This window comes from Neopsephotus bourkii, unplaced genomic scaffold (assembly GCF_033783945.1).
Source record: "Neopsephotus bourkii isolate Nb327-2 ecotype Australia unplaced genomic scaffold, CSIRO-AGI_Nbou_v1 NB_620, whole genome shotgun sequence".
NCBI lineage: Eukaryota > Metazoa > Chordata > Aves > Psittaciformes > Psittacidae > Neopsephotus > Neopsephotus bourkii.
Genome location: NW_026901120.1, coordinates 1908428 through 1923805, shown reverse-complemented (window position 1 = coordinate 1923805; position 15378 = coordinate 1908428). Strand labels below are relative to the sequence as shown.

General features: G+C 48.0%; 2 protein-coding genes across 4 annotated transcripts in view; both read left to right on the top strand.

Moving 5' to 3' along the window:
- Nucleotides 1-441: 441 nt before the first annotated feature.
- HNRNPA0 (heterogeneous nuclear ribonucleoprotein A0) lies at nt 442-3449 on the top strand. Its single transcript, XM_061352043.1, has one exon. It carries the CDS (start codon nt 828-830, stop codon nt 1767-1769), a length of 942 nt encoding a protein of 313 aa, XP_061208027.1. The 5' UTR covers nt 442-827; the 3' UTR covers nt 1770-3449.
- A 6153-nt stretch (nt 3450-9602) lies between these two features.
- The window catches only part of KLHL3 (kelch like family member 3), a 46059-nt gene continuing 40283 nt past the window's right edge, over nt 9603-15378 (top strand). Inside the window, exon 1 of one of the 3 annotated variants that reach the window (XM_061352055.1) lies at nt 9603-9810. In XM_061352055.1, the coding sequence (XP_061208039.1) occupies nt 9749-9810 (62 nt within the window). In that variant the 5' untranslated portion in view covers nt 9603-9748. Of the gene's footprint in view, nt 9811-14083; nt 14202-15378 lie in introns of those variants that run through there. The other 2 variants (XM_061352057.1, XM_061352056.1) reach the window with 2 other exon arrangements.

Here is a 15378-nt window from a genome sequence, read left to right as displayed (position 1 = left end):
AGCGCTGGGTCCCGAGAGGCGGCGGGTAACGGTCAGCGTTTCAAACGCTCCCGCGCGAGCCGCCCGCAGACCCCCCCACCCCCGCCAACCACCACCCGCTGGGCGGGGCCGCGGGGGAGAAAAGCGCGCGGCGGGGCCGGAGCGCGCCCATTGGCTGACGTCCGCGGGCAGGACGCACCGGCGCAGCCCCCGCCCCGCCCCTTCTCTCGGCGCGCACCGAAGGCACCCCGCATCACCGGCCGCCACTCGCGACCCTATTGGCTGCCCGCCTCGTCTGTCACGGTCCAACCCCCGGGCTTTTAGCCGACGCGCGGCGGAGGTCGCGCCCTCTGATTAGCGGCCGAGCTCGTCGATCGCTGCCGGAGGCCCCGCCCCTGAAAGGTGAGTGGAGGAAGGCTCCGGCTGCCAGCTCTCATTGGCTGCTCCATCGCGGGGGGCGTGCGCGGCGGCAGCCGGGTAGGCGGGGCTCCCAGCGGCCCCTTTGTGTGGGCACCAGTCGCCGGCCGAGCTGTGGAGGAGTCGCGGCCGCCATTTTGTGCGTGTCTGTGTTTTGCCCCCTCCCCACCCCCCGTTCCGGAGGAGCGGCCGCAGCCGGGACGCCCCTGACTCTTCTGCTGGTCAGGTGAGGCGAAGCGAAGGCGTTGGAGCCAGGCTGAGGGAGCCATCGCCGGCGGCTGCCGCAGCCGTGAGGTAGCGCCGTTTGCAGTAAGCGAGGGGGAAGAAGCGGCAAGACGGAGAAGGGGGGGACAGAGCCGTCAGAGCTGCCCCCCAACAGGAGGAGGAGTCTCGGCGCCAGGCCCAGGCGCAGCCCCGGCACCGGCGGCAGCATGGAGAACTCGCAGCTATGCAAACTGTTCATTGGCGGCCTCAACGTGCAGACCACGGAGGCCGGGCTGCGGGAGCACTTCGCGGCCTACGGCACCCTCACCGACTGCGTGGTCGTGCTCAACCCGCAGACCAAGCGCTCCCGCTGCTTCGGCTTCGTCACTTACTCGGCGGTAGAGGAGGCCGATGCCGCCATGGCCGCGTCGCCCCACGCGGTGGACGGGAACGCGGTGGAGCTGAAGCGGGCCGTGTCCCGGGAGGACTCGGCCAAACCGGGGGCTCACGCTAAGGTGAAGAAGCTCTTTGTGGGCGGCCTCAAAGGGGACGTAGGCGAAGGGGACCTGGTGCAGCATTTCAGCCAGTTCGGCCCCGTGGAGAAGGCTGAGATCATCGCCGACAAACAGAGCGGGAAAAAGCGCGGCTTCGGCTTCGTCTATTTCCAGAACCACGATGCAGCCGACAAGGCGGCCGTGGTCAAGTTCCACCCGATCCAGGGGCACCGAGTGGAGGTGAAGAAAGCTGTGCCCAAGGAGGACATCCAGTCGGGCGGGGGAGGCGGCGGTTCTAGGCCTTCCCGGGGCGGCAGAGGCGGAGGAAGGGGCCGGGGCGGCGGCGGATCCGGCAACCGGGATCACAACGGTCTTTCCAAAGGAGGCGGCGGTTACAATAGCTACGGCGGTTACGGTGGAGGAGGAGGCGGCGGCGGTGGCGGTTACGGGTCCTATGGCAGCGGTTCCTACGGAGGTGGCGGCGGAGGGGGAGGCGGCGACTACGGCAACGGGTACGGCGGGTTCGGCAGCTACAACCAGCATCAGGCCTCCTACGGCCCCATGAAGAGCGGCGGAGGAGGTGGAGGAGGGGGCGGCAACTGGGGGGGCCGCAGTAACAGTGGACCGTACAGAGGAGGGTATGGTGGGGGAGGCTACGGGGGCGGCTCTTTCTGAGCTGGAGCGCCCATACCTATTGGGGATGGCGTGGAAAGCCCTCCCTTTGATAAGGGGCAGCTTCTAAATGGTTTCTCCCCTCGTTCGCCGAAGGGCAGCTCCTTTTAAATGCCTCCCTGCTGTGGGAGCAGCTCCTAAATGCCCCCTGAGGGTCGCCTCTGCTGCCTGTGCCACTTCTTTCTCTCTGAAGATGGACTGGGCCACACATACACATACTTTGTGTTACAGTCATTGATGGACTCTATTTTTTTATTATTACTTGGACCTTGGTCGTTTTTATACTAGCAACGAAAAATGTCTTGTTTTGTTTTTTTTTTTTTTTGGGGGGGGGGGGGGGTTACCGGGTGGAGAGTGTCTTGTTGATCTGGAGTAAAAACTGGGAAGGGTTATGGGGGAATTTTCTTTGTTGTAAGGACTCGATACCTGGCTCCTACTTTTTTTTTCTACAAAACCTACTCGGATCCCATGACTGAAATTAACATTTCTGTAAAGGAGGAAAAAAAAAATCGTTTTTACGTTTTTTATTTTTGAAATAAATCACTGTGTTCATTGACTTTTACATGTCTAATTATTTTTCCTAGGATCCATTCCGTACGGTTTGAAGGCTTTTGTAGGTTTGAAGCAAGTGTTCTCTGCTTTCAGAGCTCTCTGTACCTAGAGTGAATATTTTCTTGCCAGTAAAGGTCCTAACTGACTTTTTTGCTACCCCCTGCTAGTGGATTCATTGGCTTTCAGGCGCTCGACAGAGAAATTTTTGAAGTACTAACCCGTGGATGTGGTTTGTTTTTAAATCCCTTGTTCTCCCCCCGTTTGTGTGCATCCACCATCTTGTACTGGGCGGCTTGACCTGCTGACATGGTTGGTCAGTTTTTTCTATAGGACTTTTTTCCATCTACGTATGTACTGTGTAGTTTTGAAGAAATAGTTTGTGTTAAGCATGTGTTTCATTCATACGAAATGTTCCGAATTTCCTATTGCTTAGTTTCAAGTCTTCTTCTCGGTTTGTCTGTGTATGATTCCTTCCAGGAAAGGGTCGACATTTATCCCGTCTTAAACGCGTACTTGTTTTTATAGTACCGGGTTAACAGACTTTTCACTCTGAACTATTGTCCTTCGTTAAAGTTCCCCAGGAATCTTTCGCAGCACCATCTACCGACAGGATGGCAGCCCCCTTGCTGCAGGCTTCGTTACAGCAGGAGGAAAAGTGGTTTGCTAACGATTGTACTAGACTTTGGAAAGGTATTTCATGCCACTAGATGACTGGTGTCGAATGCAGTGACATCCGCATGTGACTAAAGATGGGCTCCATGAGTACAGACTGGAAAAGGAATGGATTTGCAATGCCTGCCTCAGCACCTATTCTTTCCTTTGATTTTTAATAATGACAATTGCCCATGTTTCAAAATGATAATCTAAACTACGTGGGCAAAGTGCTGTGATAAGTGAGCCAGCAAAGTGTACCAGCAATGTAGGTGCCCGCTGTAAAGCAAAAAATCTCTGTGTAGTCTGCTTGATTAACAAATGTATATTTGTAGCCCTTTCATGCAATAGAATTGGAAGTTTGTTGTTTATTAAAAAGCATAATGTTTTAGGGGAAAACTGCCTTCCTGCATAGAAATAGAGAATAGCAAACGTTTATGGGTTTATGGATATCAAATAAAGATTTGAATTCCTTATATACTTGAGTGAGAGTATGTATGATACGGGGCACGGACTTGAAAAGTATGAAGTTATTTTGCCTTCAGGTTTCTAAGCACTTAGTCTCTAGTGCTGATGTTTTTCAGGACTGCATCTTAAAAGCTGTTTTTTTTGCTTTGTTCCAGATATGCAAGATACTAGGCATGTAATTCCCACTGATTCCAGTGGACAATTCAAATTCTAGGGATTTATATTTCTGGGCTGAAGGATTTAACATGAAATGTCAGGGTACTGTCAGTCTTTGATGTCAGTCTGACTTGATACTGATTTTGATTGAAGTTAGTCTTTCTGTTGCTATTAGGAATAAAACTAGCCTCATCTTGATTACCTGTGTAAGCTTAAATAAGCAGGGCAACCTTTTGGTGTCACAGGATTTAGACGAAGGTCTGTTTCCTCTTGAGTCTGATCATTTGTGTTTCTTAGAGTAAAACTGGTTTGCTTTGGCTTTGCTTTTGTAAATACATTCCAAGAAACTTGCTGTTTGCAATTATATTGTTATATTTTTATCTTGAAAGCTTGTTTTGCTTTTGTGAACCGGTATCACTGATACGTTGTTGAAAATGTAAGTGGTTTCAGAGTAGTGTTGAAAATGCAAGTGGTTTCAGAATGCAGGTGCCAGCTCTTGTCTGTGGGCAGCTTCAGGTGCTTGGTTTTATTTCAGTTCACTGTGCTTTTTACTTTACCTTTGGACTTTAAAACTATGTTGGAAAGTCATCCTTGGACTTGAAGCATGACTTTCCTTGTTGTAGCTGAACTGTGGAGTTCTAAGTCTTGTGTTGTTTTGGGCAAACCATTTGGTCCCTTGTAGTGGTGAATTGCCTTAACCTTATCAAGGGAGAGCTTGGTTTTGAGTGAGATAGATGCGCTTCTGTGATGTGGCTTGTCATTAGACTTGGGAAGGCAAAGATTTATGCACCAACTTTATGGTATTCTCACTTCTTACATGCCGTGAAAGAATATGTTGGTACTAGAAATAAGTAGGTTTTTTAAAAAAATGGATTTATGTGTGCAATCTGATGGTTTGGCCAAGCTATAGCTTGAGTTTGATAACTGTTGTACTGAAGCATGCTGTCTGATGTTCTATCTGTATGTGATAATCCTCCTGTAGGACTAATGTCTTCCAGAATACAAGTAGGTCCCAGAAACTGCACCTATGTTAGGCGGTTTGCTACCTAATTTTTCCCTCAAAAGATTGCTGCCTGTTTAACAGTGTTGTGGTGAGTGTCTTGATTAGCTGGGACTTGCCTGTGCTCTGACCTCTTGTGTCTTGGGAGCAAGGAATTCCTTGTGACAATGCAGGTAACATTGGAGAGGCTCATTAAGTGCCTGTTAAGTAATGGCTAGGATGTACCATGGAATACAGAAAGAGATACAGATTTATACTGGATAGCATTAAAGACACAGGGACTTTAAGATTCAATGGATATAAACCTGTTTCTAGTACAGTTCTTAATAAACAGAAGAGATTTGCTGATAAAGCCTTGCTTACGTATTTAATGGTGTTAAGTAACTTTCTGACCCCTGAGTGTATTTGTCTGCATAGAGGTGGATAGGAAGAACTAAGATGAAATGAAATACAAGCTGGCATGTAAATAAGTCTGGGACTGTGCACTAGGATGGTCATGGAGGTAGAAACAAAGTAATGTTAGTTTGCTGTTTGGCAGTTTGTAGTTTAGTTTTGAAGTACATGTGTGTGAAATGAGCTCAGTAATTTAATTACCTTCTCTTCAGGAATGAACACTGGGTTGTGGTGGTTTCACCTGGGAGAAATAGCAAGTGAGAACAACTAATTTACTTTCAGCAGTTAATAATGAGAGTAGAAGTGCAGCAGATTTCTTAAGGCACAGGTATTCCTTTTATAATCTGTGAGCAAGAGGAAATTCCCCAAACCAAAGCTTTTCAGAGACTGTAGTATTGTAGTTTATCTCGTGAGTTGTGTTGCGCACAATTGTTTAACAGTAATGGGTGTTCATGTCTACTCTTAATTTGTTCTTGATTCTGCTCTTTGTGCAACTTGTAAATTTTATTTGGCTAATAAAACTAGCCTAACATCCACTTTTTATCATCCTGATGGTGACTGCATTACAATGAAACATGCTGAACACACCTGTACATGTAATGAATTGATACCAGCACAAATCAGTTGCTGCACCTCTCCCTTGTTTTAATGTTAGGGGATGAGAAGGTAGTTCAGAACAGCAGTAACAGTGCAAACAGCTTCAACCACAGTCAATCTCAGTGGGTCACTGTATTACAGTTGTGGCAGACTTACAAAATAAGCTGCGCCTTACCCCGCAGGCTTGTGCGGGCAGTCTTTACCCTCGGGAATTGAGCAAGCTGTGGGGTTTGGTTTGGGTGTTGAAATAGTTGTCAGTGGTGCAGCTGCAGTGCTGGCTCTAAGCATAGGAGTTCAGACCTGCGGGAGGCCGGCATGGTGTGAAGCAGTGGTGCTTGAGCTGTGCTGTCAGACACTTTGTGTTTAGACTTCATCATCAGTGAAGCTGAAATACTGGAGATGGTTAAAGGTGTAATTCAGGCCCTCAGATGCTTTATGGTGTTCTTCCTCCTCACCCTTGGATCCCCTTCTCTAAAACAAATTTTGCTTTCATTTAGCATTGCAAGACCTAAGTACATAGTATAGGGCAGAACACTGGCTTATTATCCTGCCCCCTCGGCTGATACTATTGTCCCACTCTGTTGGCATTCCTGTTGCTGCTGAAAAGGGTCTGAGCCCGAGTGGTGCTGGGGACCCCAACCTCCCCTTCAAGTCTGAAAATAGAGCAGATTCTTTGTAATACGTACCTCAATGTTCTTCCTGAAATACACGGTTGGTTTAAATCTAATCTCTATAAATTAAAACTGAAGGGCACCCTCCTGATGGGCACACAATACATATAAACGTGGTGTGCTTTGTGAGAATGGGATTTGGCTCCTACAGTCTGAAATGTTGGTTTTCTAATAGAAGGCAGCTTATCCAAACTGTTTAAAAGGGGTTGTTTGTCCTGTTGTAGCTATTATGGATCAGTGTATCACATAACCAACAGTTTGTACCACGTTTACGTGGTATGCCTTGTTACAGACCTCTAGTTCTATGCGGTTTAATATGAAGATGTCCAGTAAGTTTTTTCAGACACCTTCGATTAATATTAGGTGTTTGCAAGTGTAACCCCCCAAAACTCACTCTTTCACCTTAGTCAGAGGTGTGATGCACAAAACAAGAGGTTGTTTAATATTTGTGGCATAACTGATGCTGTGATCTGGTGTGTGCACCCCTTAAAGATGAGCTTTCTGCTTGTTACTTGTTTCTTATTTCTTAAATGAATAAAACAGTTCAATTCCTGCTTCTCTTTGAAATGTGTTTCACAATGCAAGCACACTGCAAGGAGTTCAGAGCCAGCCTCAACAAGCACTATTTGCTTTTGTTAATGGGCTTTTTCTAGGTGTCCTGTCAAAGCATTACTACTCTTTCTTCTGGTATGTGTGTGTGCATGCACACGCATACCTTCACTTCCATTTCAATGATCATTTATTTGTACTGTAACAAAAGTACTATTATTGATGGGTGTCAGATGTGAATTTCTTATACTGAGATTGAAGTCTCTGCTGTATATCTTTACCTAGGAATTTTCTATCATTTACCTCTGTACTAGGACTTGGAAAGAGCTGATGGAGTTGGGTGCATTCCTTCTTAACGTTTGTTTGAGAAATCCTAGTCTTTCCTCCACCTTTTCTTTCAGAACTTCTCTGTTTCTGTTACATATAAAGGGAAGGAAATACATCATCACATTAGAATTGATACCTCGTTTTCATATGGTTCCAAAACTGTTTTAATCGTATCTATATTCCCCTTAAAAACATCTAACCCGTCTCACGGGGAAAATAGGCAGTGGGAACACTGAAAGAGCAAGGGCTGCAAAGCTGTAGTTTGGTGCAGAAGGAACATTCCTCAGATTCTTGTATTTCCTATAGTTCTCCTATCTACCGAATAGCCTGAGCTGCTGAAAAGATAGAACTCCTCAGATCTAGGCCGTAAGAAAAAAAAAGGCAGAAAAAATAAAGTTCAAGCATTGTTACCTGCCCTTGGTTCAGCCTTTGCAGTAGGAGCCCCCCAGCTAAAAGGTGCAACAGTGTTTTCCCAGGTACCTTCCCAGTGTCACTTGTGTTTTGGTTAAAAGTCTGCTAGGCAGAGCTGTGCTATTGCCCAGTGCTGTTACAGACAGCATCAAGCTTAGAGCACGGGCTATTCTCAGATTGTCAGCCATCCAAGTCACCAAAGCTCCTTAACTTTGAAAACTAGGTGTCAGGCCCAGTCAGACTAATAATGCCATCTGTGTGAGGCAGCTGGATATTAACCCTCTTAGCCTGATGCACGCAGTTCCATTCTTGAATGCTTTCACACATGGAAAATACAGAGATTTGGAAAGAACAGCTCTTCCTCAAAAAAAAGCCCATCAGAAATCCCAAACTCCACTTGCTATATATAATTTTGATTCATATTCCATTCATTAAACTGCTATAAATAGTTACTCTCCATGTGTAATGCAGTAAGGAATTGATGCCAGTTTAGAAAGGGATTAAGTTTCTGTCTGGAAATGTGTCAAGATGCACATTTCCTCACTACCATCAAAGTACAAATCACTGATGAACATTGCAGAGCAATTCCTTAGAAGCAGAAAGGGTCTGAAAATACTTCAGTTATTCAAATGCTACTGTATAGCACAGATTTGCCAAGTAGTTTGTCTCACAGAAATCCTGTTTTCATTGGGAATGCTGTTTTGAAGTGAAGACATCTGAAAATATGGTGTTAGTCTAGACAACAGAAAGGATAAATGGCATCTCAGTCTCTTTGTTTCTCTAAGTCTTGCTTTCTGTTCATTTACAATGGGCTTTTGCTCTCCACAAGGTGCTGAAGGGAGCGCAGGCACTGACTGGGAAGAAGGAAGATCAGGAGTCCAGTCCCTATTTCCAGCATAGACTTGGATTAAAGCAATGCTGGATGAAATGTTCAAGTAGGGTTTGGGACTGCAAGCTCTTTTTACTTGTTCTCTTTTTCTGTGGATCAGTATCTTGTTTTCTTACTTGACACTAACGGAGTTTCAGTGGAAACCCTCCCTCTCCCAACCACACACCCTGATGAACAAATTACAACAACATGGGCAGGGCATGGCCCTGGGGGGGAGGCTGTGCTTACCTGGCTGTTGGATATAATCACAGCCCTGTTTTGAAACAGTTTATTCCCATTTCATCCTCCAGATCCTCTCCCTCCTCAAAAGGGATGTCCTCTGGATTAGGGCTCACTCACTGCTCCCTGGCTGGGTTGCAGAGGGGTGAATCAACCTCACTAGGTAACAAATTTGGCCAAAGTCCATTACTGTGTGGTTTCATTTGGGCTTCTTTAATTGTATCCTTCCCACCACTGTTGGAATAATGATGCTTCATTTACTGGAGGGAGCTGCTCTGAGTCCTGTCTTACTGCAAGTCCAGGACTTCTCCCATGGAGATCACTACAGGATAGGGTAGTTGTAGCTGTAACTAATGCCTCTTACATAGGATATTTAGCAAAGTGTGTTCTGCCAGCCCAGTAATGCTCACTTTCTACTGTTATTTGCATGGAGATATATGTATCCTCCTGAAAAAGGGATCCCCAGGCAGTTTCAAGCCTTTGCAGGAAGTAACCATGAGCAAATCACTGTACCCTTTCCCCTTTAGGATCACTGGTCCGTTATTTTATGCAAGTTTAGTTGCAGGCAAGTGATTTTTTCTGTAATGATATCGTTTAGAAGTTGCTGTTGGAGTTTTCTTTTATTCACCCAGCACCAGGTAGAATCTGGGCTCCTGCTTTACTTTTAAAGCCTCTTCGAGGCATGAGCTTGGTGGTGGATCCATACCATGTGTGTTTTGGAAATGTGAGGTTTGTGTGTAGCTGGTGGCAATGGGGAGCTCTTGTTTTTGGTGTGCTGGAAGGGAGTTGGGAAATGTCGCCTTGGGAGGGAGGATTGGGAAAGGAAGAGCTGGGCTTCTTCCAAAGGCCAGAAGTGTTGCAATGAGCTGGTGCCACATGCTCTCTGATGCCTTCTCAAAGCGTGTTTTCTCCCCCCTCCCCACAGGGTGCACTTGGGCATGGAGAGAAAGGGAAAGCCGAGCTCTGAAAAGCACCCCCCAAAAGTCCAGTAAGTGAAGAGAAACCCGAGCTGAGCCCCTGATGTACAGTTCCCACTCTGAATATGCTATGAAGACTGAGGAGAAAAAGGTGGTTTGCCCAGGAAATACCAAGCAGGATAATGAAGGGACAACCTGTTACCTGCAAGGAAGACTTGCTGCATGAGCCAGCTTTTCTGCTCAGGTAAAACATGAGCGCAGAAACTATCTTGCCCGAATTTTTGTGTGGCAGCGGTGTGATTTACTCATTTGCCTCAATGTTGCAGCATGTAGTGTTGCGATCCCGGGGTGATGGACGGCGTTTCTTTTGCAGAGAACAAAACATGGAATGTTTTAAAAGATTCCAAGAAGAGAGTGAGGCAATGAGTGCACAAGGAGTAATAGTAAAGAGGCTTGGACTGAGGTGGCAAAATCCTGTGTGGGAATAGGTTGGTTTATGCTGGTCTGTCAGAGTAACACTATACAGATATTAAGCCATACAACATCTTTATGAAGCATATGGATAGTTGCCCCTTATTATAGAAGGTAATAGTGGAAGCATTAAGAGATATAAAGACAAAGAATCGCATTAAAATGATATTTTAACACTTAACCAATGCAAAATTTCCCACTTTTTGGACTGTAACCTAAACTTTTTCTCAAGTCTATGTGTTGAGCCCATAGCAACAACTGTAAGCTTCCAGGAGGTGCAGAAATGGAAGGCAAAACTAAGGACTCATGAGGCAAAGCGACTTGGGAGTATTCAAGGCATCCGAGCCCTGGCCTTTGCCATTGTTCCAGTGCCCAGAGCAGTTGGTTCCACAGCTTTCTTCCTGAATGTTAATTTTGCCTTTTGAGAAATTCCAAACCATAAAATCTCCCATCAAGTTTCTGATGAAAACGTAGTATGAGTGCAGGTCAGGAAGTCTGTGCTGCTGGCATGGCTGGCTGCGGCTCATTTCAGTTGCTTGTGCTACAGAATAAAGTAAGAGGAGGAGCAGGAAGAACATCTTCAGCTGCTCTGTCACTGATGTGTAGGTGAGCAGTAGGGTGGCTGGGGTGAAGAGGGCCAGGTGGCGTTATATAAGGGTGGTAATGTTATGAAATTTGGGGTAAACCCATTATTTTTATAGGAAAGGTGCTGTATGTAAGATGAAAGGAAAATGTATTCCGCAAACTTGAGCAGACGTGTGGAAGTGGGACATGTACCAGCAGAGGGCAACAGCCCCAGAGGCTGGAGGTGCCGCTAGCTTCTGCAGCATCTCAGCCTGTATTGCTGGGCCCAGGTGCTGGGTGGGGGCTCCAGCCCACTCTCCTCTACAAACCACACACTTCAGAAAGCAGTGCTTCAGTGGACTCTCTTACCTCTTAGGCTTCAGCTGCCAGAACATCACTGATCCCAGCTCTGGGAAGATCCCTACCTACAAGGTCTCTTAGAGCTTCCTTCTGAGCCTTGTAGTTAACTTGGATCCCTGTGAGTTGCTTCAGGAGCCAAACTTTAGCTGCTGTTTTGATTTTGTGAAGTGAAAGCAATATGGCATGCTCTAAATCCTAGCAGAGGTTAGGCAGCAGATACCTTGAGGACTTCTCTGCCAAGGCACCTTGTGCTCTGGGTCTGCTGGGAGACAGAACAGTACCCGAGTACCACCTAAAACTGACTCCAGTTAGCCACTGAGATACCAAGACATCTGTTTCAGTTGATACTTTTCACTGGGTTTCTTACATTAATTGCTTTAGTGGAGCTTTCCCCAGAAAACATTATCTAAATAGAGATCTATCTAAATGAATATTTATTCATTAGAATCACGGAACAAGTTTAGTTGGAAGGGACTCCTGGAGGTGACCTGGTTCAAACACCCTTCAAAGCAGGACCAGCTTCAAGGTTACATCAGGTTGGTCACCCAAAGATGTATGTTTCTGGTTACTGCTGAAGCTGTGGAGGTTGTCAGTGTGTTGTCTGAGTGCATCGGTGCTCTTCACAGAATAAAGTCCTCAGAAACACTCAATGTGCTTTACTTACAGCCTCAGGGTTAAACCAGCAGCCAGACTTCAGGCTAGGAGAGAGTTTTGGATCAGATTGGCAGGGATTGTTTAAATTCATTCTTTTACTGGCATTTTTATTGAAGAAATTCCTTGCATCGTAGGGACCTTGGCAGTGCTTTGATCTTTCCTCTCCCTACAGCTCACAGAGTTGGGATTTGGTCTTTCACTGTAGGTCTGAAGGTTGTCACAGTAGTCTGGAAGGGTTTTGTTGGGCCAAGGGCTGGTGGTACTGGCTGGAAGGGGCATTCTGTCACCTTTCCACTCTGAGCATTGCTTCTATGGCTGTCAGTGATTGAAGGCAGAGCAGATGTAGGAGGAATTTGGGGCTGCTCAGGACTAGGCGTTTTTGAAAGAGACTGGAAAAATTCCACCCATCAGGTGTTACTAATTCCTTTTAGCTGGATGCTTTTCCAAGATACCGATCCTTGCATTTAAAAAGAAGCAAGGAATTTTTGCACTGGGGCTGTTACACAGTCATGATGAGTTTGCAAGGCTGCTGTAAAGATAATCTCTGATTACTGAAAGATGCTTTTGTCCTATTCCAGCAAGGACTATTGACTGGTTTGCTCATCTGACCCTGGGATTTACCTTTCCATGGCTGCTATTGGCATTTATAGAGTCCAGTGGCACATGTGCTGGTGAGGTGAAGCATGTAAGAAGGTGTTGCTGGTTTTGTCAAGACCTGTTCTTGTATCAGGACTTACGTTTCCTGGAGGGCTTACTCAGTGGAAACAAGCTCTAGTCCTCATTTTCTAGGTTAACTCTACTATTTTTAATAGTTTTTCTTTGGTTGGAACACTTGTGTCTTGCAGTTTTGCATGTTGTGCATCAAGAGATGACTGAATGGACACTGGGGAACTACTTGGGGATCTGGACATCTCAAACTGATCGTTTAACAGGATTCCCAAAAGGAAAATGCAGTAATTTTGGCTGAATCCTGTGTGAGGTTTGATTTCACAGCTTTATCTGTATTTCTTCTGCTTACGGGGAGGCTGCTAAATGGTGTTTAAACAACAGCAGGACTCTCCACTCTCCATCCCCATGGACTTTGATAAAGTCCTTTTAAGTTCCAGGTGTGTTAAGCTTCGTTGCCTGAGGAATGCAGTGATGACTATTAAGATTCTCAATGAGCTTTTGAAACCCTGAGGTGGAAGGTGCAGCAGCATCTGTTAGATTGTCACCACTGACACCCAGGACAAAAATGAGGGGAAAAAAAGGTAGATTTATGTAGCAGTGCCTATATTTGTATCAATTAGAGTAAAAATGGCAAATGTGGTTTAATCCAGTCCTTCGGGCTAAAGAGCACTTGCAGTTTAGAAGGACCCAGCATGTGTTTGTCCTGATGGATTACACAGAAGGACAGCAAGATTTTTATCAACTGGGGAACTGGAGCTAGATCCTACTTTCTGCAGTGGGACTAGGGAAACCTTGGTGTGGCTGGGACCTTCAGCAGGTCCAAGCATCACCATCCCTCTCCTGCTGCTGCCCTGTGCATGGGTTTGACTGGAGATTTTCGGTCTGCTAAAATACTGTCCAAGACCTGAAATCATTAGGGGCCATTCAGCTCATCCACCATCTCCACAGAGGCCAGCTCTTGAGGAGGAGATGGCACTGATTTAAGGATGAGGATCAACAGCAGATAGATGGATGGATGGGTGTGGAGAACAAGTGTGATGAGGAATGGCTGAGGGAACTGGGGGTGTTTAGCCTGGAGAAAAGAAGGTCTCTTCTATTACTTGAAAGGAGGTTGTAGTGAGGTGGTGTTGGTCTCTTCTCCCATGTAACAAGTGATAGGACTAGAGAAAACAGCCTCAAGCTGTGCCAGGGGAGGTTTAGATTGGATAGTAGGAAAAATGCCTTCACCAAGAGGGTGCTCAGCCATTGGAACATAGGTATTGGAACAGGCTGTCCAGGGCAGCGGGGGAGTCACCATCCCTGGAAGTGTTCAGAAAGTGTGTAGATGAGGTCCTTAGTGCCATGGGTTAGTGATGGCCTTGGCAGCGCTGGGGAGCGGTTGGACTTGATGATCTTAAAGGTCTTTTCCAACCCGGTTGGTTCTATGGAGGGATGGATGTGTGCTGGGAGGACCAGAGCTGCTCCCTCCGGGTGCCCGCTCTGTCCCGTGGCGCTGCCCGCTGTGTTCCCGCTCTGTCCCTCGCTAGAAGGGCTCGGGGCTGTGCTTTGACCCGTTTCGTCCCCCGCTGCCGCAGCCGGGGTCGTGCCGGCGGCGTTAACCGGAGCCGGGAGGAGCGTCCTGCCCTGCCCTGGCCTCCCTCCCTCCCTCCCTTCCCTCCGCCGCTGCCGTTGCTCGGAGACGATCGCAGCTCACCGGGGGAGGCGGCTGCGCGGCGGCGGGGGGCGGTGCGGCTGCAGCGGTGGCTGCGGGGAGCGCCGGGATCGCAGCGCTCCGCTCCCGCAGTGAAGCGGCCCGGGGCGGGGCGGCCGCTCGCAGCCATGCGGGGCCCGGAGCGCTGAGCCTGCCCCGCCGCCCGCCCCGGCCCCGGCCCCGGCCCCGGCCCTGGCCCCTCCGCGCCGCACGATGGAGGAGGAGAGGTGGGTACCGCGGCGGGGCTTTGTGTCCGCGGCTCGGAGCGGAGCCGTTCCCTGGGGATGGGGATGGAGCTCCCAGTGACGCGGCTTGCGGGGATTCCCCCCCCCATCTCCGACCCACTCCTGCCCGCTTGCACCTTGAGCGATGCGCGCTGCCCTTCCATGGCTGGATGTTGCACTGTCATGGTGACAGGCTGCTTCGAATCGTACTCCCACAGCGGAGGAACGGAGAGGTTTTCCCTTTGGATATGTTAGGTGGGAATAACGAGGTGGGAGAGAGGCTGCTCCGGGGGGTGTTTGCGGTCTGGTGCCCTGCAGGGTCGCCAGGACGTGCCTCTCAAAGGCTTGTATCTGCTTTGCGTGTACCTGGAACTGACTTGGGCATTCAGCTGGGGATATTCCCATTGATACCTGCTGCGGGTTTAAGGCATGAATGAAACCGGGTAACGTCTATGGAGCCTTCAGGGGTCGATTTACCTGTCTGTGTACGTGGAGGCTGTCCGCGAGTGCTACAACAGGCAGGAGGGGATCCCGTGTCTCCCTCGCATGGGAGCCACATAGACTTTATTCCTTGCAAGGCAGCTGTTTTGCTCCAAAAGCTGTGTGCGGAAGGGCTCTCAGAGTCTACCTGATGTGTAAAAGAGGTTATTGTTATGCATGGACTTCACAGATGCCAGAGAGACATTGGGTGTTTCGGCTCTGCCTTCGTTCTTCCCCCCCTCTGTCGGGCAGCCTTTCTCCCGCTTATACAGCGTCAAACTAAACACGAAGCTGGCTCGGGTTTGGGATTTTGGTGTTTCTTTACAAAACAGGATATGCCGAGTGCTTCCTTTTGTGCTGGTGACCTTGCAGGGGGTGGGGGAACAGAGAGGGGGCTCGACCTGCTGGGAGTGCTAGTGGCCAGGGCTTGGCAGAAGTTTTGTTTAAATATGATGCATTGGAAAATCAAGCAGGGGTCAACCTCCAAATTCTGGGAATGTTCCCTCTGCTAAGGGAAAACACTGGCAGCAGGCGCTGTGAGCTGCTTTCCAAGCTCCGAAGGGCAGTTTTCTACCCTTATGTGACTCAAAGGTTGGAATTGTTTGTGTATTTCATGTGCAAAACAAAGCTCTCAGCCTGCCATGTCCCTCTTTAAATGACACTGTACGGCTTCTGCTTCCTGTAAAGGTGTGAATGGCAT